The 24,845-nt window shown below is 38.2% G+C and overlaps 1 protein-coding gene across 1 annotated transcript in view; it reads left to right on the top strand.

Annotated features, from left to right (window-relative positions):
• Positions 1–24,845, top strand: part of pcxb (pyruvate carboxylase b) — a 255,727-nt gene that overhangs the window by 46,208 nt on the left and 184,674 nt on the right. The window contains exon 10 of the mRNA XM_067525430.1: positions 968–1,086. Coding sequence (XP_067381531.1) covers positions 968–1,086 — 119 coding nt within the window. The remainder of the gene's footprint in view (positions 1–967; positions 1,087–24,845) is intronic.

Raw genomic sequence — 24,845 nt, 5'->3', positions numbered from 1 at the left:
ACGTCTGTGCCTTGGGGGGAAATTAGTTTTACTGTTTAGCAGCTTGGATTATGGCCATTTGATTGCTTGCAGCCCTCTAATTTGGTTCTGATGTTTTGGTGTTTGGTTCATCATAAGGAAAGGTTTTGATTATGGGAATAATCTGCAATGTGGCTAGATTTGATCGGAGGAAGTTAACATGCCGTGATTGGTAAAATTGGGGAAAGTAGTCCGAACACCAATCGGATTGGTTTGCTCAAATCATCAGTGTAATTTGTGCAAACCCATCTAGTGTCAGAATTATAATCATAATAATAAACTTTATTTATTTTTCATTTATATTGCAATTGCACTCTGCTTGCTGCTCCCACTGGGCAAAATTAAACTGGAGCTGAGAGCTGGGGTTTTGATGGATGAGAATGGGAAAACATTGGTGTTTTTACACTGGCATGCTGTTTTATTCTATATGAAGCTATGGAAAACGCATAACACTTTATTCATGGTGAGGCAGTTTTAGCAAAGCAGTACCATAATAAAAACAAGGAGTTATACACAGGTGTTATATCAGATTGTATTAAGATGTTTATGCTTTAAGGTCAGAGGGAGTGTGACAGTTTGTCATATGTACAAATCATTAAAGGCTAATTTGTATGTAAATTGTGTATCAATCTCAACATTTTGCTAATGGGGAGTCCTGGCTCTGAGTCTGGGTTATGTGGAATTCAAAATCCAGACTCACTTGCAACACGTTTGCACTCAGACATCAGATATCTTACGGAACATGTTATTGTCCATGCACAAGAGACAAATTCCTATATATTTATTGCACCTGATTACACAAATAAGTAACTAAAACTTTAAACTTTCAGTGAGAGGGTTTTTTTCTTAAGATGAGTGAGTGCTGCTTTTTGAGTGTTTACATGTAAAATTATTACCTCGATTAATAATTTTTTTTTTTTAAATTAATTTTATCTATTTTTTTTAATAGGTGGGATATGAGAATGCAGGGACTGTGGAATTCCTTGTGGACAAACATGGCAAGCACTACTTCATTGAAGTCAACTCCCGACTCCAGGTTGAACACACGGTCACTGAAGAAATTACTGAGTAAGTAGCAGATGTTTACATCTGTGGAACTATTCAGGCTGGTGGGCAGCTGTATGGTTGCAGCAGTTGCTCTTTTAGATGAATCTTCTTTTTATTTTGTTTTTTGTCCGTCCACAGACTGGTGAGAGGCTTTAGGGTTAGATGCTTTCACTCTGAGAAGTAGAAATATAGGGTGAAGTACAAAGTGCATGAGGAGGTCCAGGAAGAATTGAGAAAAATATTGAAGATGTTAAGTACGTGAGGGGAAAAGGAAAAAAGGGCAAAAAATAAAAGATGGACAAATGGGGGGTGGGCTGACAGAGGTGTCTAATACAGAGACTGGTGTAGGAAAGGAAGATTGGAATATAGAGGAAAGCCATAATAGGTGGAACCAGCGAAGAGAAAAGGCGAACAGTGAGGTCAAAGAGAAGGTGAGAGACAATGGAAATGAGAGAGAGGACGGGAAGATATAAATAGCATTCCACCTCAGTCTACCTGTGAGATTTACTCAGCTGAGACAACACAGATGGGTCTCAAACTAATACACACGACATAAACACACAAAAATGCAGGTACAGGTGCAGGGGCACTTCACTCACAGACAGACTCATAAATTCTTGTTCTGCACTGATGCGTGTACACACAGAAAAGTAAAATTACACTAATTAATATTGGATATTCAGCATAATTACCTCAATTAATGAATTCATCTTTCAAACTAACAATCAGTGCAGCTGATACAGGAGGTCTGGTGTGGGGACTTGGTTCTGTGCCAACCAAACATGACTGACAATCATCTTCTTGCTGTCTCTACCTTCTTTTTTTGGCTTCTTTGATCTCCTCTGCCTTTGTGTCTTATTCCCCCCCCCCCCCCCCCCCCAACTCTGGATTAGTGAAACAACTTATCACTAAACAGTGACATGATTGTGATAACGAAATCACACAACCACCAGTATTGACAAAGTGCATTAATAATTTGTTATTCTGAGTATGTTAGATTTAATGATTGGTTGGTTGAGAAGATGGGTCTTGTTTGATGTCTTGGCCATACTTTATCTTTTAATAATGATGATCTGAACGATATCACAGAAGTGTTATTTTTCTTTGTAAGATGGTAGTTTTCCATGTGCCTCTAATTTATACAAGGATATGCTGTACTTTACTTTCTCTTTCCATTTGAGTTTAAAACATTGGTGTATTTGCCCAAAGTGGAGCTGACTTATAGAAACATTAACTAAACTGTTGGTGGAGTAAAGCCTCTTGATAGCCATTGGATGCCTTCCAAGGTCTGTGTGAGTATGTTCAGAGCAACTCTGACTCTCATGGTAGTTTTGTTTCACCTTTTACAGTTTGACATTTTATAGTTCTGTAAGATAACGTGAGGAATCTCTACCAATTCTCTCGTTTTACACATTTCAACATTTATTTCTTAAGCTTTTCTTTTAATGAAAACTTAAGGTAGGAATTAAGGTAGGAATTGCTACATTTAAACAATTGGTGCAATTACGAGTAGTTTTATTATCTCCTTGCTTATGTGAAAGCAGGGTGCCTGTATAGTTGGTGATAACGATCCTAAAGGGTTGCGGGACAGAGTACCATTGACCACAGAAATACTCTCCACCCATGGCCCTATTTAAAAGACTTTGAGGAATTTGTCTTAATTAATTTCCAAAAATTAGTCTTGGACATTTAGTGCTGCCTTATCTGAACTAATGCTACTTAATGTTTTTTTTTTTTAATGCTTTGTAATTGCGACTGCAATTGTTAGTTTTAATAATTTAGGTAAAATATAAACAATGTGCTATTCATCTCTCCTTGCCTTTTTTATGGATGATCTTTAAAGCAAACTAAAGCCACAGCAGATGAGGGCAGACTATTACTCATACCATACACAATGCTGTACATTTTTTTTTTTTTCTTGTGTGTCATGTGTTTAAAGAAGCATTATCCTCAGGGTTGGTTGGTTTTTTTGACTACATTTAAATGTAATAACAAAAAATGGAAGGTCCAAATAAGGGGCACTAAAAATTGGACAATCATACAAATACTTAAGATTCCTTGCAGCAAACCAAATGCATTGCATGCTGGTATTTATCAGAACATAATTAGATGGCAAAGATTACCACTTGCTTAGTCCCCTTTTTGTTTTTTCATATCTCCTCCTTTTTTAGGTGTTTTTCTTTTATAATTTAACAATTCTGACTTGTTAACATGCGATGACACTCTCTCACGCACAGACTAACTTTGTAGCTCTGTGTTTCTGTCAGCGAGACAGTTCGGCGATTGTAAGCTATTTGCATGTATTACACATCCACTCTTCTGTCCTGCACCAGTTTGTCATATCGTCTTTCTCCTGCAGAGAAAAACTCACATCACTGAGGAAATTTGACGTTTGGGGGAATTGGGGTCATTTGAATTGGCGGGAGTGTAGTAATTACTTGAATCTGGGCAGTGTCCTGCATGAAATGGCACATGTTAAAAGTTTGAGCTGTCACAAGCAACATTTCTCATTTGCAAAGCTTTCATTTCAGGCTGAGGTATAGCTCTAAGCAGCCACAGCATCTGATGGTGGGAAAGAACAACTGTCCAACAGAAACCCAGTGTGCATCCATCTAAATTCAATGGGAAGTGTACTTTTACAAAAGGACAGGTTTTACATTTGAGTCTAAATGACAAAAGTAAAAACTCTTTTGCAGATTTAGTTGAATATTACTTTCATTAGTCTTCAGTTTTTTTCCATTTCCATCTCTGGTATACTCAGTCTCTGAGGTGTGTAAACACATTCATTCTTGTTTTTTTTGTTAGAATCTGACTGGATTACTAATAGACTTGTCAGTGAGGTATGAGCGTGAAGCTCTCCTCTTAACTTGCTGTTCACTCCCCAGCTCTCCTCCTCTTACCAACGTTTATCACTTTCATCTCTCCTGCCTAATTCCTTTACCATCTATCATTCTCTGTTCAGTTTGCTAACTTTTTCTGTTTCCAACTTGGCTAACTTTAGGCTTGGCTTCTTTGTCTTTTATCTTCATTCTCTTTTTTTGTTTTTCTCTTTCACCATGTTCAACAACGATTTGTATACAGTATGCATCTCCACTGGTTGCCATTTGAAGCTCACTATTGCGTATGAGTAGGTGTAAATCAGAGTAACTGGACTCATAACAGACCTGTCAACTTCTTTCAATTCCTTAAACTTGTTTGTCACTACTCAGTTGGATCATAATTGGTACTGACTCTTTCTTACTGTGAACTGTTCGAATTATCTATCTATAAATCTATCATGTTTGAAAACAACCTAAGATGGTGTCTTCTAGCTTCTGATTGTCCGAATCCACCTGATCCGAGTAAGCTGCAGCAGGTAGTGCAGGTATGGTTAGAAAACATGCAGGCACTGAACAAGCACTGTGAACCTGATGGCTTGACACTATGCTCTTATGCTTAAGTTGCTGTAGATGCAGATTTTTACTAAGATTCAGTCACCATGCAGGTGAAATTTGGATAACAAAAGTGCTTAATGCCAGTTGTAAACTCAATATTCTATGATCAGATGCCTTTATCCCAATAAGAAATCCAGATTCACGCTGCAAATAGGCTCATTTTTTACGCTTTCCCACACAGATGAAACCTATTCCTTCACTTTGATATGGCCTTGTGTCTGGTCAGTTTGCAGCTTGGACTCTTACTAATGGAATACTATCAGTAGCGACCGTCACACACTCGGGTATCCAAGTCTCCTTTTTTTTTTCTCTTCTTAACTCATGCCTTCATCCTTTCTACCCATCAGTCTCATCCTTCATTCCTCCTTCATGCTCTCCCCTTCATATCTGTCCTCAGCTGACTTTCTGCACCCGTCTCTTCACCCCTGTCCATTTCACTATTTCCCCCTTCCTTTCTTCCTCGCACCATCGCCTCCTGTTCTATCGTTCTTTCTATCCACCATCCTTTCAGGTCTGTCAGTTTCTCCCTCCATGTGTCTGATGCTCATTCTGTCACTCCCATCACTTCATCTCTCCCACTTCTAGTCTTCCCACCCCTCCACTCACATTCTTCTGTCCTGCATAGTATCTAGCTCATCTTTGTCATTATTTCCTCTAATTCACATTCATCCTCTTCTTCCATTCTTATCTTTTTGATATCTGTCTGTTCATTCGATGCTTCCACTCTGTCCTTTGCCTCACCCCCTCCAACTTTCACTTCATCTTTCCTTTGTCACTTTGTAAACTTTTCATCTTCACGCCCTCCATCTGGCTTCTCTATATATGTCTTTCTTTCATGTATCAGTTCAAGCAGTAGACACATAGTAGTAAAGTAATTAAATCAGATATGTATAGACAGCTACACAGTAAATCTATTTTGTTGATTCCTTGATGCATTAGATTTTATTAGCAGTTACATCAAAATAAGTCGGAGTGTTTTTCATAACAATAAACTAAATAGGTAGGTATTTGAAGACACATGCACAATGTTTGTGTAATTAAGTTTTCTTCAATTTGGTTATGACCAAATGAACTTGTGGTGGGCAATTTGTTATAAGGTTTTTTTTCTCAAATACTTTAATATTTTTGTTAATATTTGTTTTTTGTATATACTTCTCTGTTAGTATGATGGTTGTCCATGTTGATTAATGAAAAGTTCCAATATGTGTAGGGCAAAGAACACACACAAAAAGTACTCTGTCATGAGACTGACACCAGAATTTCCAGTTGCTCCAAGAGACTTTCTCTGCCCCTCACGAAATGCTTCAGACAGTCCTAAATATGAATGTTGTCAGTCCATAGAGGCATCTCCGTTTTTAGGTCAAAGCACCCACAATGTACAAGGCACGTCCACCCTCTCTCATATCCATGTCTCACTGCTCTGTTTGGCCCACTGGCAGGCTTCTGCAAGCTGGCCAACCAGAACAGATTACACTTTGGGTTAGGAGCTAAAATGAACCTTTCTACAAAGAGGTTAGGAAGTATTGCTGTATAATGGCATATTTTTCTTATATTTGGCTATTTTTAGTGACGGTGACAAAGATGCAGTTAGCGGTCTGATGCTCCATTAGTTAATGTGCACTTTAATTGACACTACACACCATATATGTAGTATAATTATGCTGATAATAAGACAAAATGTACTCAAAATATGAACACTACAGTAAAAATAAAATTTCCTTTATTATTTTTGCTCTGTACTATGCAAAGTATGGAAAAGCTGGAAATCTTTCATCTTGAGTGGTTTTAAAACAGATCCAGGAATATGTGTATTATTTCAGGTTGATTTCCATTTTTTTTTTTTTTGGGCCTTTATCTTGACAGTACAAAATGATGTGTTCAGAGTTTGAAAGCAGCAGGCTGTTTTCAAATTCATCTGCTGAAGGTGCTGAATGTTTCTCAGCAGTTACACTTGGATACTTGTTAGTATGTCTCACTTTGCCTTGAAAGGTTTTTAAATGTTTGGAAACATTTAGCTGTAAGTGAATTTTAATTGGCTCTGATGTTTAAAAAAACATAGTTTGATATCCAGTGGCACAGATTTTTTGTAATATCATTAGTTTTAACCCAGTAATTCTGATCTCTTATATGCCAACTGATAAAAGAAATTTCAACCTGGGTATAGCATATGATTATTATACTAGATTGGCTTCTCCTGTGATGAAGCGGGTGTGTCGATTAGTTCTGGTACTAGACCCCGTCCAGTCCAAAAAGACTGTATAGCATAATTTAAAATCAGCCAAAGTCTGGTCTCTGATTCCAGGAGCTAAATGGACCCATGCCAACCTATACTTCAGAAAGATCTTTGATATTTTGGTTCTTTGGCTCTTACAGGTGTTCTTACATATTCAGGTTCAGGGGTGCCCACACTTTCTTGGCTTGTGCGCTACTTATAAAATGACAAAGTGAAAATGCTCTACCTACTATAAATAATACACACTACCTTTGCGATCGGGCCGGTAGATCTCGATCGACGTATTGGGCAACCCTGGTCTTGTTGATAGGCAAACAACAAAATCTTAAACCACTTCAACAAAATTGTCTTTGTAAAGAGAATAAGTCACTCATTGTTTGCTGTCCTTCTTCCCCTTTTTTCTTCCTTTTGCTTTGTCATTTCTTGCTTTTCTACAATAGTTTGACACTGTGATATATTATGGATTGAGAAAGCATCCTCTCACTTTTCACTGCTTATTTTGCTTCTTCCTCATCTATGAATGTGTGCACAACTGTCGATGAGGAGTTGAAATACCACAGTCTAATCAATAGAGCCTCTCCAGATACTATCATTCACTGATAAATACAAAAACACCTCCCTGTACTCAAATGTTAACATCCAAAGGCATCGACTATGATACACATACACTTGCACAAGAAAAACCATTGCACAGGCACATTATGCAAATACCCATTTATCTGTTGCCCTTCTTTAAAGAATACTTGCAAAATAGAGGCAGTTCTGTCTGTTTCTAGTGAGCGTGTATGCAACTAGCAAAATGTGAGATATATGTTAAAGGTATTTTGTCTGGGAAGCCCAAAGCGTGTGAGGGGGTGATGCTTGTATAAGGAGATGCTTCTGTCTGAAAGGCATAAGCGTGAGTGTTGGTAAGACAGGGCAACCGCCTCTGCATTCAACTCTAGCGTTGCCTTTGAACTTCTCTTCTCTCAAGGTTCAATTTGTCCATAATTTAGCTGTAAATGATCTTTCCTTTTTGTGTCAAGTGTGTTTTTCCCAGTGGCTCAGTGCATTCAGTTAGTGTGAGAGTGCATGTTGCTGTCAAGAGACATTGCACATGGTTTGATTGTTTCTACAATAGTCCTTTAGATCCCGAATTGATGTAATTATACCCCCAGGCTCATGATGTGCAGTGTGGGTGTGTATGCTTAAGAGACAATAAGGGATTGTGTGCTGGTTTGGATCAAATAGCTCCCAGTTAAAGGAAAAAAAAAAACTAAACAACATTGTATCAGTTCCCTGGTTATAGGATTGTGTAGTTTTGGCCAGTTTCCATAAAATTTACATTTGTCATCATTGCCCCCCCCAGTCTTAATTGTCTTTTCCCTAAAAGTTTATTTTCAGGAAGTGCTCACACACAGGCTGTGCTTCACCCCATCGGGCTCCAAACTCCAAAAGTTTACTAGAGTTTACTTTGCTAGAAACCACCAACCCTTCTGTCTAGCCCAGTTTTAGAAAGAGTCACACAATTTGTCCAGAAATGCCACAAAGGGAAAGGGACAAACCAAGAAGTTTGACATTTCTTTCTCCTGCAAACAGACAGCAACCACTGAAAACACAAAAGAGAGTTGGGTAAAGAACCTCTCAGACACAGATCTCACCTGGCCAGAGAGGGATGTTTTGGCCAGAGGCCTAAACTTTGTCATTACACCCAATTAGGTTTCAGTTGAGAAGTTCATTACAGCTAAAGAATCTGCTAACTGGTTATCAATCTGCCAGGTGCAGAGGCAGAACAACTCCAGCTAAACGTGTGCAGCATTAGCCAATGCTCTACTGCCACCACCCAGAAGAGATTGGCCCTGACAGCACTCAGCAGAAATGAAAAAGTCACGATTCTGCCTGTTGACAAATGGGAGATGCCCATATTTCACCTGCAGAGAGGACTTATACAGACAGAAATGCGGCTGTGCCATAGGTTGCCCAGTATCACCAATTGTTGCCAATCTATTAATGAAGGAAGTAGAGAAGCAAGCCTATAACTCTTTACCAGGGACAGCCCCATCCCATTGGTTCAGATGTGGTGATGACATTTTTTTTTTTTTTTTTTTACTTCGTTTAAATTCAGAAATTTCCATATGCTACGATCATTATGCCTTTAAACAATTTGAAAAAGCCCAGATGATGTCATGGCTTTGGAAGCTTCTGATAAGTTAATTGACAACATTTGAGTTATATAGAGGCACACTCGAGGATGTGTTTTTAGGCCACACCTCAAACACATTGCTTTCCTCATGGGAAAATCAAATGAATATAACCAACATATCAGGAAGAGAATTGTGGACCTTCACAAGTCTGGTTCAACCTTGTGTATGATAGTTTGAACAGATGAACAGTGCAACTTGAAGCATCTGGAAATTGTACCCAAGTATAAACATCATGGGAATGTCCAGCTCAGGAAGGAGATGGGTGTTCCAGAAATGAATGTGCTTTATTGCAAAATGTGCGTATCAAAGAACAAAAGCAAAACAACTTGTGAAGATGCTGGATAAAGCTGGTAAGAGTGTATATATCCAGTGAGAAGGAATTCTCCTATTCTTCTGACATTTGGCAAATAGAAAAAAAAGTGTAATAATTCTAACTGACCTAAAACAGGAAAAGGTTAATCAGATTAATGTCAGTCTGTGAGGGGAAAAAATGGCTGTGTCTTTTTAAACTGGTTTCAACTGTAGATGCAGTGGGCATAACATTATGTTCACCAGGCAGGACACACAGAGCAACGGACTGGGCTTCCTGGATTGAGCAGTTAGTCTTGGAATTTGCAGTTTAGAAAAAGTCATTTACAGGAAACCAACTGAGTGGTACCTGTGGTACCTTTGGTACCTGCAACTCCTGCCACACCCTACAACACAGTCATCAGGACACTGTATCACAGGGCAGACAACATACTTGCCTCCATGGAAGACAAATAGGAAGACTGACATCTGAAAACAGCTCTCAAAGGGTGTTTTTATCCTAAGTAGGTCTTCAACAAGATGGCGTCCAGGTCCTCCAGAAGGATGACTGACAAAGCAGAGACTCAGTCAAAGCGAACACCTTGTGTTTCCTTACATGGCTGAAATGTCAGACTTAAAAAGACTTTCAGACAATGCCACATACCTGTTCACCTTAAATGCACCTATTCACTGTGACAGAGACCACCAAACATCTAAACACGTTGGACAAACCAAACAGCTTCTACAAATGAGGATGGCTCAGCACCAGATAAGCAACACCTGAATCCTGAAAGGACCAGAATCAGCAGTGTACCTACACCTGAAGGACCAAGGACACTCGTATAAGGATAACAATGTACGTATTTTGGATAGTGAAGACAAAAGGTATGAGAAGCCATGTATGTTCAAATATAGAATCCTTCTCTCAACAGAGGAGGCCTCAGGCACAATTGGTCTCACTTCCCATGATGCCCTTTCATCCATCCCCAGGAACATTAAGACAACTACACATCCACCAAGGAGGCCATGTGTAATGATGCCATCCTAGGGATTAATGTTGTTTAGCGTCGTAAACCTTACACACCAATGACTCTGCCCTTTTTTCACATCCCCTATTACCCATCTAACGAGACTATTCAGGCCAAGTGAAAAAAGGTCTACTCTGGAGGATGTAACTGGGTCCCCTAGCCAACTTCCCTTCCTACAGAAGCTACTCAGATGGGTAGTGAAACGATTCCAAACAAAAAGCAAGACGTCTACTCGATTCAACCTTTAGGTAACCAAACCTGGATGGCTAAGGTCCTTTACCGACATGTGCACTATACCATTAACTGAGAAAAAGGGGCAAGTTATCCTTCAGCCCATTTTTTGATCCTAATGTACACACTTTAATAAAAACAATCTACAATAGAAGATGGTGTTTTCAAATATTAACATCAGAATTGCATCTGACAAAGCAAAGCAATGCCCCATTTATCAAACCTTTAATGTTTCCCAACCTAAAGAGGCAGTTCTCTGCTTGTTTTTGCTGATATAGAACATTAGGTATATATTGGGCTATAATTGGTGGTAGTGGGTGATCGTGTAATACATTTCGTATAAGTGACATGATCCAGTAAAAACCAAAGTATTGGATATCTACATAAAGAATTTGACCGGTAAAGGGTTTGAAGTACAGACAACAGCATTTTAGATTGTATAATATTCTGTGGAGCAACTTTACTTCAGGATTGTGTTTTTTCTGTTCTTTGCAGAAAAATAAATGTCTCTGAAACGGATCACATGAAAAGCTAATAAAACCTGCTACTGCAAGCTAATAAATAACATGTTCCCTTAGACACTCAAAAATCTCAAAGGTCATTAAACACACTGCTTCAAATCCATCATAGAGACGCTGGGTGACAGCGACTGGTCGATGCTCATTTTTACACAAAACTTCAATGGCTCACTGACGCAGTGTATATTGACAGTCTGATGACAGACTTAACTGTAATCTACATTTACCCCACAGGACAATAAAACAGTCCTCCTGAATTGCATGTAATAATAAACCTGTTCATGCTTGCCGGTGTTAAATGTGATTAAATGTCATATTTGAATAATTTCAGGTTAAAGGCTTTGCATACGCAAGCAGTATTGATTGCTTGTGTAATATGGATTGCCTAATAAACAGCCTAATATCCATCAAAGTGAAGGTTGATCACACTGAATCTGTTCAGTTTCAGCAATGTTAACAAATGGCCTAAATTTTCTACAGTTTCTGTGTAAGTCTGAAATAAATTCAGAAGTTGATATTAACTAATATTTCATGCTCAATAGTGTGATTTCTGCTGCTTAAGAAATCATTCATTCTTGGCATAGCCTGCCATATATTGCTGCTGTGTATATGTGTGTGAGGAAGGTGAGGCAGTGCTCTAGAAAGTTGCCTATGTTACATTTAGCTGTATATGAGCAGATAAGGCTGAATAATTATTTTTTTTCTTCTCTTGTTAAAGCTACCAGATGTGCCCATTAAACAAATCAACAGCATTCTGTTGCTTTTGTGGCTTTAGTTTTGACAATTCTGCAGTCCCCAAAAAATCTCCATGTAGGTTTGACTAAATGTGTGTCACAAGCTGTTGGCATTGTGGGTCTGCATTCTTTGGGGTGTTATTGCTGTTTCTGCTTTAGTTTGTGTGTCTGTGCATGGCCCACATCAGTGTTGAGAGAAAATGTGTATGCTGCACCTGGTTATTTGTCTGTTTGGGCTCGCTAATTAGTTCTAAATGACTACTCTCCATCTTCATCAGGCTGAAGGCAGAGTGACAGAGGGGGAGTTAGGAAGACAGAAAGAAACAATGCCTTGCATTAATTGACTGAGGGTCTGACAAACGAGGGGTGGAAACTGAGAAAGGGAAGGGACACGAGGTGAATTTAAAGAGTCGAGCGACCCAGAGCTGCTGTAGGAATAAAGCCACAGCGTCCTGCTGGACCAAAGTTTCAGGCCTGTGTTGGCCAGATATGTTTGAGTCTTCAGAGGATTCCTGCATTAATATATTTCACCAGGAACCCATTTGCTGTCATGCATTGCAATGCCTTTTCTCTAGCCTTCATATTGTCACAGAGCCTCTTTTGTCCTGTCTGTTTGTTTTGCTATTTCTTTCTGCATGTATCCATGCTGTTTTTCATTCTGTCTTTCGTTATCTTTTCCTCTGTCCTTTATTTCCTTGGATGTTTGATATAGCAGCCAGCATCTCTAGGTCTCTGCTTTGATTTAATCGGTGTGTAAGAGTTGGAGGAGTTGCTGCCACATCAGCAATTATCCTCCCTCTCACTCTTCAGTTTTCCCAACCCTTTTTACACTTGTTCTCATTTCCTGGCACTCCAAAGTACAAAGAGAATTCAAAAAAGGTCAGCTTGGGGTCATTATAGACTTGTTTAACAATTTAAATGCTAAGAGTGTTACATGCTTGTATAGAAATTGATATCCTCTGTTCCTTTTCCCCTCCCTTCCATATAGCCTCTCCTCCTCCATATCCTGAAGAAATTTACCATGTGTTATGTTCCTACTTCTTTGCCTCTTATACTGTACCTTTCTCCTTTTCATCCTTTAAACTTCTCTCCTTCGACTCTCTGCTCCTCTCGATGTTTTTTATAATATTTTATTTATTAATTTAACTCATGGCTTATTGAACGTATTATCACTCCCCGCTCTCTATACTTTGCCTCTTCGTTCTCTCTCTTCTTCCTCCCAACTGCTCCTGTCCATTTCTGTTTTTGTCAGTGCCACAGAGGAAACACGTGCAGCACTAAACAAATCCATAGCTTCTTTTCTGGTTACAAACTCTTTGTATGCATTCATAAAATAAGCACTGACAAGGAAATATGGCTGAGCTGTATAGACTACATGCCTGGATGCTCTGCAATAAGCTAGATAATAGTTGTAACTGCCTGTGTATGTGTTTGAATAAACTGTGTGTAGAATAGCGATTACCCGAATCAGCTTTTATATTACAGTACAGTATTAACATAAACATCAAAGGATGTTTATTTTTTTTTTAATTGTGCGTGTCTATAAGCACTGTAGTACACAACTGCATCCAGCTTTTTCTTGTTCAACTATTTTGTAATTTGGGTGTTAGTGGGCGACTAGGCATTTGTTTTTTTTGGTCTGTGTGAGTGTGCTTTGAGGAGTTTTGTTTGGTTTGTGAGCACGTTATAAAATAAATTTTAGGTGATTATAATTGTGCACCAAAGCGAACAGAGAGTGATTGAGAACTAAGCAGATGAATAAGAATGAGAGACGTAACAGTGTTTTTTGAGTAAGAGTCTTTCCTGACACCATGGAAGAATTTTGTGTGGAGAGGAGTGAGTTTAGGCTATTTATGATAATGGGAATGATGCTTATTGTGATTATAATTACCTGGGTTGTTGTTACTGGTTTTATGAATTTTAAAATATAATTTTTTTTTTTTCTAAAAATTAATGCCTCTAACATTTGAGACATTTGCCAGACTCTTGATGTAGTTTAAGATAACACTGGAGCTGTTAAACATAATTACATTTATGAATGGAGGTCATTGTTAATGGCAATTGGCAGGATGAGTCACTACATCTTACTGTGTTGCATCTTTTAAACATTTTCTGCCTTTTAAAATGGTTTACAGCTTTCTAACAAACCCCACAAAACATGTTGGAACAATCATGGCTCCCCAATGTTAAATGTATTGATGGTATTCCTGGATTTGCCTGTTCTCTTGTTTTTCTCTTCTTTTTTAACATTTGTTGACATTTTGTCAAACAAACCAAAATTTCATGCCTTCTCCAACTCAGGAAAACTCTTTTGGGTTTCTTTATGGAAAACGCAATTTTCTAAATGACTCCTTACAAGTGTCAGTGGAGACGTCTTTGCCTGTGTTAATAGTTCTGTTAATGCACAAGCGTGACATTAACACAAACATTTATTTGAGGATTAATTAAGTTTAGTGTCTCCAGGTTTTGCCGTAGCTACAGGCTGTGAATGTCATTAGGCTGCTACTCAAAACTTTTACTTTTGCTCAAGATTTTATTTATTAGTTTTATATTCATCCAGGTGTGTAAAGTAACACATCGTGTCTTCTGTGAGTTGATTTTGTTATGTTCATCTGCCTAATATTAGGAAGTGCAAGTTTAATGAGACCTTGACTGAAATCAAATTATTCTGTATTAAAAGGTGTGATGAAGCCAACTTAACTTAATGGTTTGTGTATGTGTTTGTGCTCAGATCTACCTGCATTATATGGGTTGTGTTTTTATTTTTGTTTTTTTTTTTTATATATAAATGTTGACATTAGAGGTTTATTCTCCAGCAGTATCTACATCTGCTGTTATGCACCGGAGCAGTACATATAATCAGCTCCAACAGCTCACTTTGCTGTTTCTGGGGTTTTGTCCTTCTGTTTAGACATTTTTAGTAATGTTATAGGTTTTTCTATGGCTAAGACCTTTGTCGAAAGTATACAAGTTGTACAGTATGAAGTTGTATATGAACTAGTGTGTTTCCTGTGTCTTCACACTACTCTCCCAATATGATCTTGACACGACTGCACATCCAGACAAGAGCAACACTCTTTAAACCCAAGGCTGGAATAAATAAAATCCTAATTTACATGAATTACCATGACCTCAATGATAAATTGAACTGTAATTTCCATATGGTTCGTCCAGTAATCCCTTTTGGATTCCTCATAAGCCTTTTTCGAAGGCTTGGGGCTTCTCAACCAAGTTTTAATCAAAAACTTCAGGAAAACCAGAGGATTCAGCATCAAACACTGGTGGATCATGGGTACGGCCCCAGGATGGACATACATGTGGGGATAGCGACACAAGGGGCGAGGGGGGCACACCAGTCATCTTCTCCCAAGATGAAACAACTTTTTTTTTTTTTTTTTTTAATTGGCTGCAAAAAGAGAAGCAAAAGCTTCTTGAAGCTAGCTAAAGACTGCAATGAAGACGCCTGTCTTGTTTCAGATTTGAATGTGGAGTCACAAACCACAGGGGATTTGTCAAGCACAGATTACTTTGCGTGACATTCTGTACATTTAACACACTGAAAGCGGTGTCAGAGCGTTGTCTATCTGAACCGACCAGTCGCAGGTCATGTTTGTCAGTATTGTTAGATTGTCGTTCCCTGCACAGCAATGGCAGATGGGATGGCAGGCGTCATTGCTTGCATTCAAATGATTCACCACCAGTCTGTCAGAGATCTGTGAGTAGAATATAATGGGATGAAGTGACAGATGAAATTTCTCCCAGTTAAATGTAAAGGAAGCTTTGCTAGGCTGTCTTGCACACAGCAGGGCAGCCCATCGGCGTGTCACGCTGGGAACCCTGTTGAGAAGATAATTTTATGTAATAAGGCTTCCGAATAAAAAGTCTCATGTATCTGTATGCCATCCTGTCTTCAGAGAGACATGTATGTGAGAGATTCATTCTGCACAGGGCATTGAGTTTACCTATTATGATTCTGGTACTGACAATTGGAAAAAAGATGCAGTTTAACACAGACTTTATCCTTTAACACTGTGATCAGTTGAGTACCTCTTCCTTTAATATTATTGGCTAGTTTTATCCAGTTCAGAATGTGTGATTGCAAAATATTATGACTGATAAGTTATGTTTAAAACAGCCTTTGGTCATTAACGGTCCTAATTGGCTCATATGGAGTTTTCATTTCTTTCTTTGCTTTTTACATTTTTCTATCTATTCATTTATTTTTGTGTATGCACATCTTATCTTCCCCCTCTTTATTTTTTAATGTGCTGATAGTTTATTTTATGAACACAGGAGAATTCAGTGTTTGTGTGAAAATAAAACATCTTACTATCTGTACGGCAGAATTATCTGTAGCGTATTTTCGGTTTGTGTCCTTTCTCACTATTTTACTTGCTGTTAACTTGCATACTTACACATCCTTCAGTATTTCTTCCCTCTTTTGTGCTCTCCTCTTATTATTCTTTCTTTTTTGTATTTATTGCACACCACTTCTTTTCCTCCCAGCAGTACTCCCTCCTCATTGTTGCCTCCATTTTATTCTGCGCAAGCTCATATTTGACATTCATCACATTGTCTGGGCTCCTGTGACTCACAGGCGAGTGTCGTTATGTGTGTGTGTGTGTGTGTGTGTACTGATGTGTGTTTATAGTTGTCATAATGTGAGTTTGCATGCGTTAGATGTGTACTGCTGCACTGTCTGTATTTTTGTGTGTGTGCCAAATGTACAGTGTGATAGCTGACACATTTATAACCACATGTGCACTCAGGGTGTTGGTGCACATATCCATGATTGTGTGTTTGGGGGAGGGGGTGTCTTATTTATCTGTCTTCTCTCTCTGTTTGTGACTTCCACTGTGCAATTTTCCAAGTGAGAGAACTTGGATTGCATTTTATCAGGCCTGTATGGGCTTTTGCATTTTTTTTTTTTTTTTTTTGGTGTGTGCGCCCTGAGTTTTTGTATGTCGACCTTGTTGCAGATGTGCTCCACGGAAATGTCGTCCAATTTAAATAAAAATCTTAAATGGTACAGTACAACCCTTGAACCAAGCTACAGGGAAGATAATTTTCAAGGACCAATGAATAATTGGGCATTTTAAAATGGAATTCTGGATGATTGGCTCAATTTGTTTCAAAACGTTTATAGGATACAGTGAGATGAGAAAACATTTTGTGGTCTCCAAATTGCTTTGAAATTTTGCCATAAGAATTTGTAGTAGCACGTAATTATCAGTATTCAAATTAATTCCTGGGGTTGAACTAAATATTGAATTTTTTTATCTTGCTTATAATCCCCAGTTATAAACATTCCCAGGTTATGTTTCTGAGTTTGAACATTTCAGGTAAATTATAATATTTGGAAGCAGTTAATCAGTAATTATCATACATTTTGTGTTAAACAATCTTTGAATCTCTAAAGTGGTAGAAAGCCAAATAAATGCTATAAGAGGGTGATTTGGTCAAGTATGCATATTTACAGTAGATGATACTTTCCAAGGTCACAGGAATAACATGAATACTGTTTTGTGGTGTTTTTTTGCTCCAAGATACACTACCTGCAATACACAGATAAGAGTGTAGTTACATGTTCAAGTGTTCTGTAGGTGTATGAATGGTTATTCAGGCTTCTTGGGGGCTTCTGGGACTTCAGAGTTAACTATTAAGCCTCCTGGCTCTGTTCTGGGCCTAATTCGAAGCAAACCCTGCGACTGGAGGAGTCTACTTGATAAACTAAATGCCACGTTGGCTTTCTCTTCAGGTATTTCACTCTGTTTACCCCCTTACCAAATGTAAGATGTATGTATCAAGTTTATGTGAGTAAGCAGGTTTTTTAAAAAACATTTTTCTTCAAACTTCAAGTGTTGGTATAAAAATGAGTTCAAGGTCTTTTGGCCAGGTTAAGTTTCAAACCATATTTCGAATTGGGAACACAGGTGAGTCAATGTACTGTACAGTTGTGAAGACGCGCAGCACTGTCATGTCAATATCGAAGTTTATTCAACCAGCGTGGTGTCTTACAACGTGCCCCAGCACATCAATTTTAAACATCAATCTTGACCTTACATAGGAGAGCTCTCACTCATGCTGGTTCCCCAAAGACCTTGCACTGTGGTGTACTGCGAAGTTAAAAGCTGAAAGAAAAGTCAAATCTAAATGAAGAGCAAATCTCATGGGATGTAAATCAGTTCCTCAAACGCGGTCTAGAGATTGAAACCTTAAAGGTCATAGCTTCTGCATTGATGTCATATTCAGTGCTTTTGACAGCTGATGGTCAGTACAGCTGCTATGATACGATTAACAGTGCTTCAAGTTGCATCTCAGGTGTCCGAGGTGCATTTGAGATGGATTAAAATGTGTTTGTTCAAGCCAATCTAGAGGTGGCTTATGATGAATTATAGCCAGGTGTTGAAATAATGTAGAAACTCCATTAACTTCTCCAGGCTGTGTACACAATCTTTATCCTTCTTCGTTTAAACTATGTCAGCAAGCAGTCTGTAATAATGGAAGATGAAATGAAATTGAAATTAGGCATTTTTTGTCTTTTATTGAAGCTGCAGAAAAAAATGACTCCAGTAATTTCAGCATATCATGCAAATGAAATGCTGAGGTTTAATTATCTGATCGCTGATGAGTGAAAAGTGAAGATGATCACACATGATGAGGTTTGTGATTTTAGCCAATGGAAACATGTATAATGTAAATGCAATAAATTATCCAGAGGCACTTGAAATGAAAATGGGTCAGTGACATAGTAGGTGTGTAGCCAAAGGAACAGCATGCTTAAGAAGTCTGATCCTGTTCTTCTCAGAGTTGATGTACCCATAAGCTTGATATTAACACGGCTGAGGGCAGCTGTGTGCCTTTGAGAGTCGATCAAGTATCACCATTATCCGCTTTTGCATCTCTTAGACCACAATTTTGCTAAGTGTTTGTGTTTTTATATAGGGTTTCTGGTATCTGTAGATGCAGTCTGTAACAGACAGTAGAGGTTGACAAACCCTTTAGCACTCTGAGAATAATCATCTACCTAGGTTATTGTAACTAGTTATTAACAATTTGTACAGGAACAGTGCTTCTACAGTATGTATCAATGTGTGTTCGCTGGCATGGCAGTTTAGTTTAACATCACACTATAACAGACACACAGCTGGGTTTGTCCTTCTCCTTTATCTGCATGCACAGTCTCTCCTTTCCGCCGTTCTCCATTCTTTCCTTTCTGCCTTCTGGACACTAAAGTTATTTTGCATTCCTCTCCTCGCTTTTCCATCTTCTTCATAACAAGGAAAGCAGGAATTAATTAATATGCTGATAGTGAGGCTCAAAAAAGTAGGGGAGAAAGCGAGCTGAAAGGAAGAGGAAATCTAATCAGATAGGATCCTGTGTGTGTGTGTGTGTGTGTGTGTGTGTGTGTGTGTGTGTGTGTGTGTGTGAGAGAGAGCGAGATCATGTGTTTGACCGTGCATATTCTCCCCACTGCCTCCTTGTCTTGTTCTCCTGTTTTGTTTCTCTTTCTACTTTATCTGTTGAACCAAAGCTGTTATTCACGCATACTTTTGTTTCTTACCATTTTAAGTATTAAGTTGGAAAACTGTTATTTCTGGGTCTTGTTTTCGTCTTTTTTTTCTCCCTTTCTTTCCAGCCCTGATTTCATTTTCCTTTGTTTCCTCACATTGATAAACTGTTTAATACACTACTGTCCCACCTCTCCATCCTGTTCTCTCCCTTCTTTTCTGTTTCCAACTGCTATCACTGATGTATTGAACACAGCAGTTTTCAGGCTGCCTGCTAAATTCATGTCGAAATGTTATCCTCATGCCACACTGATTAAAATTCTTATTTCTTCGCTCTCCCATGCAAGACAACTCATCCTTCCCATCTGTTTATTTCTCAACTACTCTTAGTTTGCTCCCACCTCGTTTTCTTCTGTTGGCCGTCTACAGCCATCTAATGCCATTCATGTGAAACAAGATGAGGGTTGACGCCTTCCTTCTCACCGGTTCTCTTGACCTGGCATTTGCTTTACAGTTGTTTGTTTTCTTACATATTCTCTCATCCACGTGTTCTCTATACTTTTCTTCTAGTCTGATTCATAATTTTTCTCTTCAGGCCTTCTTTTCCTCATGTCTGAGTATGATTTGTTTATTTATTTTTCCCCACATTTTTTTGTGTGTTAATCCACCCCTCCTATTAAGTACCATCCATTGCCACCAATTTCAGTTTCTCTTTGTTTTTCTACGTTCAAATTCCTGCAGGCCCCCATTGGAAGGGAATTGGCTATATTTTTAGTTATTTATTTAGACAAGGGTGTGTGTTGGATAGGTGTTTGCACATTTGCTATACAAGAATGTGCATTAGTTTTGCTAAAATGAGAAATACATTTCTTCAATGCTCTCTACCAGTTGCCCCAGAGCCATCTTGAAAAATGCATTTACCAGAGATGGTGTTTGTGCGAACCTGAACAAACTCAAATGCAGTGAGAACAAACACACACTCTGATCTAGTACGAACTCTGTGCACTAATGAAGTTATGAAATCAAGTGTACACTTCAAAGGGAGTAAATGTTTTGCATTTCGAGGCCACATGTGGGGGAGGGAGAGCTGGAAACAATGGAAGATGAAAGGAGAACAGGAAGAAAAGAGAAAACACCAGTGAAGGAGATGATGGAGAATAGAATTTATTAAAAAGGAAGATGGTGAAGGGGAAAAAAAGCAAGAGGCCAGATTTATATTATAACAGTGTCTTTCCTCCATGTTCCTCTCTTCCTGTCATCATCACGCTTTCCATCTTTTACTGCAGTCCCATCTCTGTTGGGCTCTAACTTTCTACCTTAGTATGCCCACCGTTCTCCTTTTCTCCCTCTTTCCTCTGCTTTTCCCTCTCTTCCCCAGCTCCACTTTTTCCCTCTTGCCATTCTGAAGTTAGAGTCTGATATTGGTAAAAATATAGAAATAGAAATTGCTGAGGGTTATAAGCTAGAATTGATACAGGCTTATATCTTCCCATGAAATGAGGCTAAACCTAAAATTCTTACAGAATTGTTTTTTTATTTATAAGTACCATCTTCCTCTCCTTTATTCTCCTTCCTCATTGTTTTGTTCCCTATTTTACCATCTTCCTCTTATTCCTCTATTCAACACAGTAATCTCCTTGTCATCGCTCTTGTTCCACACTCCCATTTAACCATCTTATCCCTCCATTCTTCCTCCACACTCCCATTTCAGCTCCCCTCCCTCTCTGCTTCCTCCCACTGCTTCTCTGCCTGCATTTCTTCTGTTCTTTTGAGGCCAAATCCAATCTCTTCCACACTCCCACTTTTCCCACTCATGCTTTGAGTTTTGTCAACCAGTTTTTCATCCTCTTCCATACTCCTACTTCCACTGCTTCCACCCAACTCAATTTTTCGCTCTCTTACCTTAAACTGGATTGAATAAGTGTGATCTTGTGTCTCTTTTATGTGTCTCACAAGCTCCTTCATCCTGTGGTACTCAAGATTGGAATATCATCTTTATTTCCTTGCATGTGTTTCATATTTCCTTGTCTAGCCTTCCCCTCTTCACTAGGCCCTCTCCTTTCTCTCCCTCTCCCCCTTTTAGTTCTGGGCACACAGCCACCCCTTTTCCCTTGCTAACGAGTTCTGAGTGAAACGTCTGAAAATGATATGCAATTAGTACTTAGCCTTTATGATCTTGCTGTGTGTGTGCATACATGTGACATATTGAATTTTTGTGCTTGCTGCCGAATGTGAACATATGCTAGTCTTTCTGTGTGACCTCAGGTTCTAGTGAGAATGAGGGTAATGTATTTTCCTTGTATTAGCTGGGACATATCATTGAGGTTGAATCATGCGTGTCCGTGTGCACATGCGTGTTCAATGTCACGAGTGCTTTTCTAGGTTTTTGTGTATGCATAAATGTATATACTGTACATTTTTATGAACTACTTTGAGATTTAATGGCAAAAGAAAGCGTGTGTAGGTGTTCTGTCAGGTCACTACATTATACATCATCAGTTCTAGTCACCTCATCTCTTGTAACCCCCTTCATATCTTAGGCCAGACAAGATAATTCATTTTAATCAACTTACACTTTAATGAACCTGTCATTGCACTCTTGACTCCGGAGATGACCTGAATTAATTCTGTAATTGTCTTTTTAGAAGATAATTTAAATGGCTTATCATGGAATTGCACCACATGTTTCTTGTCATTTGGGCAAGCTGGGCTAACAGCATAGAGATACTAAAACTGGATTTAGTGATATTTGTCTTGTAGAGGGTTTAGTTGATTTAAAGTACTTTGATTAATCCCCTAATACAGTGGTTACTATGTAAGGATTGAGTGAGGTTGCCACAAAATGTATTAATTTCCATTTCTCAATGCATTTTTATGTCAAACATCAAATTTGAAGAACCGAGCAACACATACTGACTGACTGCAACATTATTTACTTTAATAGAAATAGGTCTATTTTGATTGGCAGCTTTTCACAAGGCAAAGGCACAAATAGAAAACCGTTATTAATCGTTGACAGGAAAATTGACCTTAGCTGGGCATTGCCTCTTAAAAGATTTATATTTGCTTTGGCATTGTCAGAAATAAGGAATAAGTTGAGATTTTTGACAAATTTGAAGGGCAAAAAATAGCTGAAATATTTAGTTTGGCATTTTTGAGTTGTTTTCCTTTGTTTTTTTTGTTTTTTTAAATGCTAAATATGTTTCGTATGCATTTTGGATGCATAAATATTCTGGGATCCTTCAGGTATAAAGCAAAGTCACTTGTAATGAGAAGACCTAGAACTTAGGAAATGTGTTTCCATTACTTTCCTGGGCACCTAATTTACCAGAAAAATAAGTCAGCTTTTTGATTTGTTGCTAATGGTGGAATATGAACTACTAACTTGGACCTGAAGGCAAGTCCTGCATTATTGTATATGGTGCTGTAATCTTGAGGCACTGTACTGTAAAGGTGCTTCAGGTCTAAGTAATGGTTTAGGATCTTAATTATTTAGGTTTAAACATATTGCTAAATTTCAGTTTAATCAAATTTTCATTGACTAATTGACACAAAGCAGACCTTGGACCTTCTACCTCGGAAAGTACATTTGGTTCCTGGGGCTCTAGGTAAAACATAATTAAACTGCCAAGTGTACTGTGTTGTGTGCTTGATGGGTAATTGCATGATAGGTTTCACAACTATGCATAGCACTGGTGGATATAGAGCCCAACAACTTTTAAAATGAAAACTTGGTTTACAGTAAAACAGTGGGGTTTTGTTTGCTTCTTCTGCTGTGCTACATATAAATGTACTCTTCTCTCTCCATTTTCACTTTCTTTTGTGGTTCTTTCTCACACACCATCTTATAGTGTACAATGACATTTCCAGCAGTTTGTGTACAGGGCACATTTAATGAGACTTAAAGCTGTACTTGGTGCTACATAGGCTACCTCTAACTTGAGACTGAGTCAGTCCACTCTGCTCTACCCAATCCTCCCTCTCCCTGCTCTTTTACAGCTTTGCTTTGCTCTTTGTGCGCCTCCATGCTCTGCACAGCCTGTCAGGTAGTTTTAGTTTAAATCAATTTAAATTACAATAAATAGGGATTCTAAAAACCTTAGTAATAAAGTAGAAATCATTGCTTTTTTTCTGAATGGCCACAGGATTGAGGTTGACTCAAAAGGCTTTTAGAAGTGAATATTCCTGCACCACTGGCTGAGGCTGTGTCAGAGGAAATTTTCATTTTACTAACACATTAGGTTTTGGAGCATATTTCCATTAAATGATTAAACAAATGTAAATTAATGTTAAATAAACTTAATGGAAAATTTTTTATACCCCAATGGGAATTATAAGGATGCATATGATCTGTACATTGATTTGAGTTAGGAGTTGTAGTTAAAAAAAAAACAACAACACAAAAACAACAACTTTTTAAATTTGTCTGGCTCTCTAATTAAACTTAACGGATAAGTTTTTGACAGTTTTAAGTCTTAGCAGTTACTTCTAATGATAGTCCATAGGTAAGAACTCCGAATCACTAAAATATCATACTTTGCACCAGCAAATACAGATTTTCATAGTCTTTCATAGTTGTTCTGAATTATGTTAAAAAAAAAAAAAAAAAACTATCCTGGTTCAGCAGTGACAGCAATTTACTTTATCTGTACTCCGAATATACGGTAATGTGAAAATGTAATTTCTTTGATTAATTCTGAGCTTTTTATATCTTTCTGTGAAGCTGACCTCATCATTCATTTGTCTCTGTATCAAACACACCAATGGTCATATTTCCTGACTGTGCCTCTGTGCAGATGTTTCCAGTCAAACCTGCTCTTGGTCTTTTGTTAATTCTGTTCATTCTGGTACCAGCAGTATTTATTGCCGTCACGCTCTTATTATAAATGCTCATTTCCATGTGTCATGTGTTTTCCAACCCTTACTTTGCTGATGGCCCATCACCTTCATCCTCTACATGTTGAGTTTGGCCTTATTGTGGATTTTGGTAACTTGCTGCACTGAGGGACAGCTGTTGCTTCAGGCTCTTTAATTTGTCTCAGTCAAATTAGTATACAATGAATTTCATAAACCCTTCAGGGACCTCATTCAATCAGCAGTGCCTTATGTTTTCAAAGTAGAAGAATTATGCAAGCAAAAAAGAAAATACTAGGCCAGACTTAATTTACATGTAATAAAGTTTATGCATGGATGCCAAACGTTTGTCTGTCAACTCTGTAACTGTTCAGTTGTCTCGTTTTATTGCTGAAATGTGTTGAATACTATTACTGTACTTCGATCTCTGTGAAAAGACAGCAATTAGAACCCACTGTCACTTCATAGCTGCTATTTTTAAGGTGAGGATACTTGTCTTTTTAATTGCTGTTCTATTCTTTTGGATAAATTGCTCATTAATTTGTTCCATCAGTAGCTATCTCCGTAAACACATAACAGTCAAAAGGTGATGAGCTTATTGTATGTGAAAATATTTAAGTGGTGGTGTAGTTGCAGAGTGGTTAGCACTCCTGCCCCACAGCTAGTTGGGGTTCATGGGGCAAACTATAACTTTTCTAGAGTTTACATTCTCTCCAGTTATTCTTTCATTCACTCACAGACATGAATATTACATTAACTGGTGATT

Source organism: Channa argus, chromosome 12, assembly GCF_033026475.1.
Source record: "Channa argus isolate prfri chromosome 12, Channa argus male v1.0, whole genome shotgun sequence".
Taxonomy (NCBI): Eukaryota; Metazoa; Chordata; class Actinopteri; order Anabantiformes; family Channidae; genus Channa; species Channa argus.
Note: the sequence above shows the minus strand (reverse complement) of the source record. Positions and strands in the feature narration are given on the sequence as shown.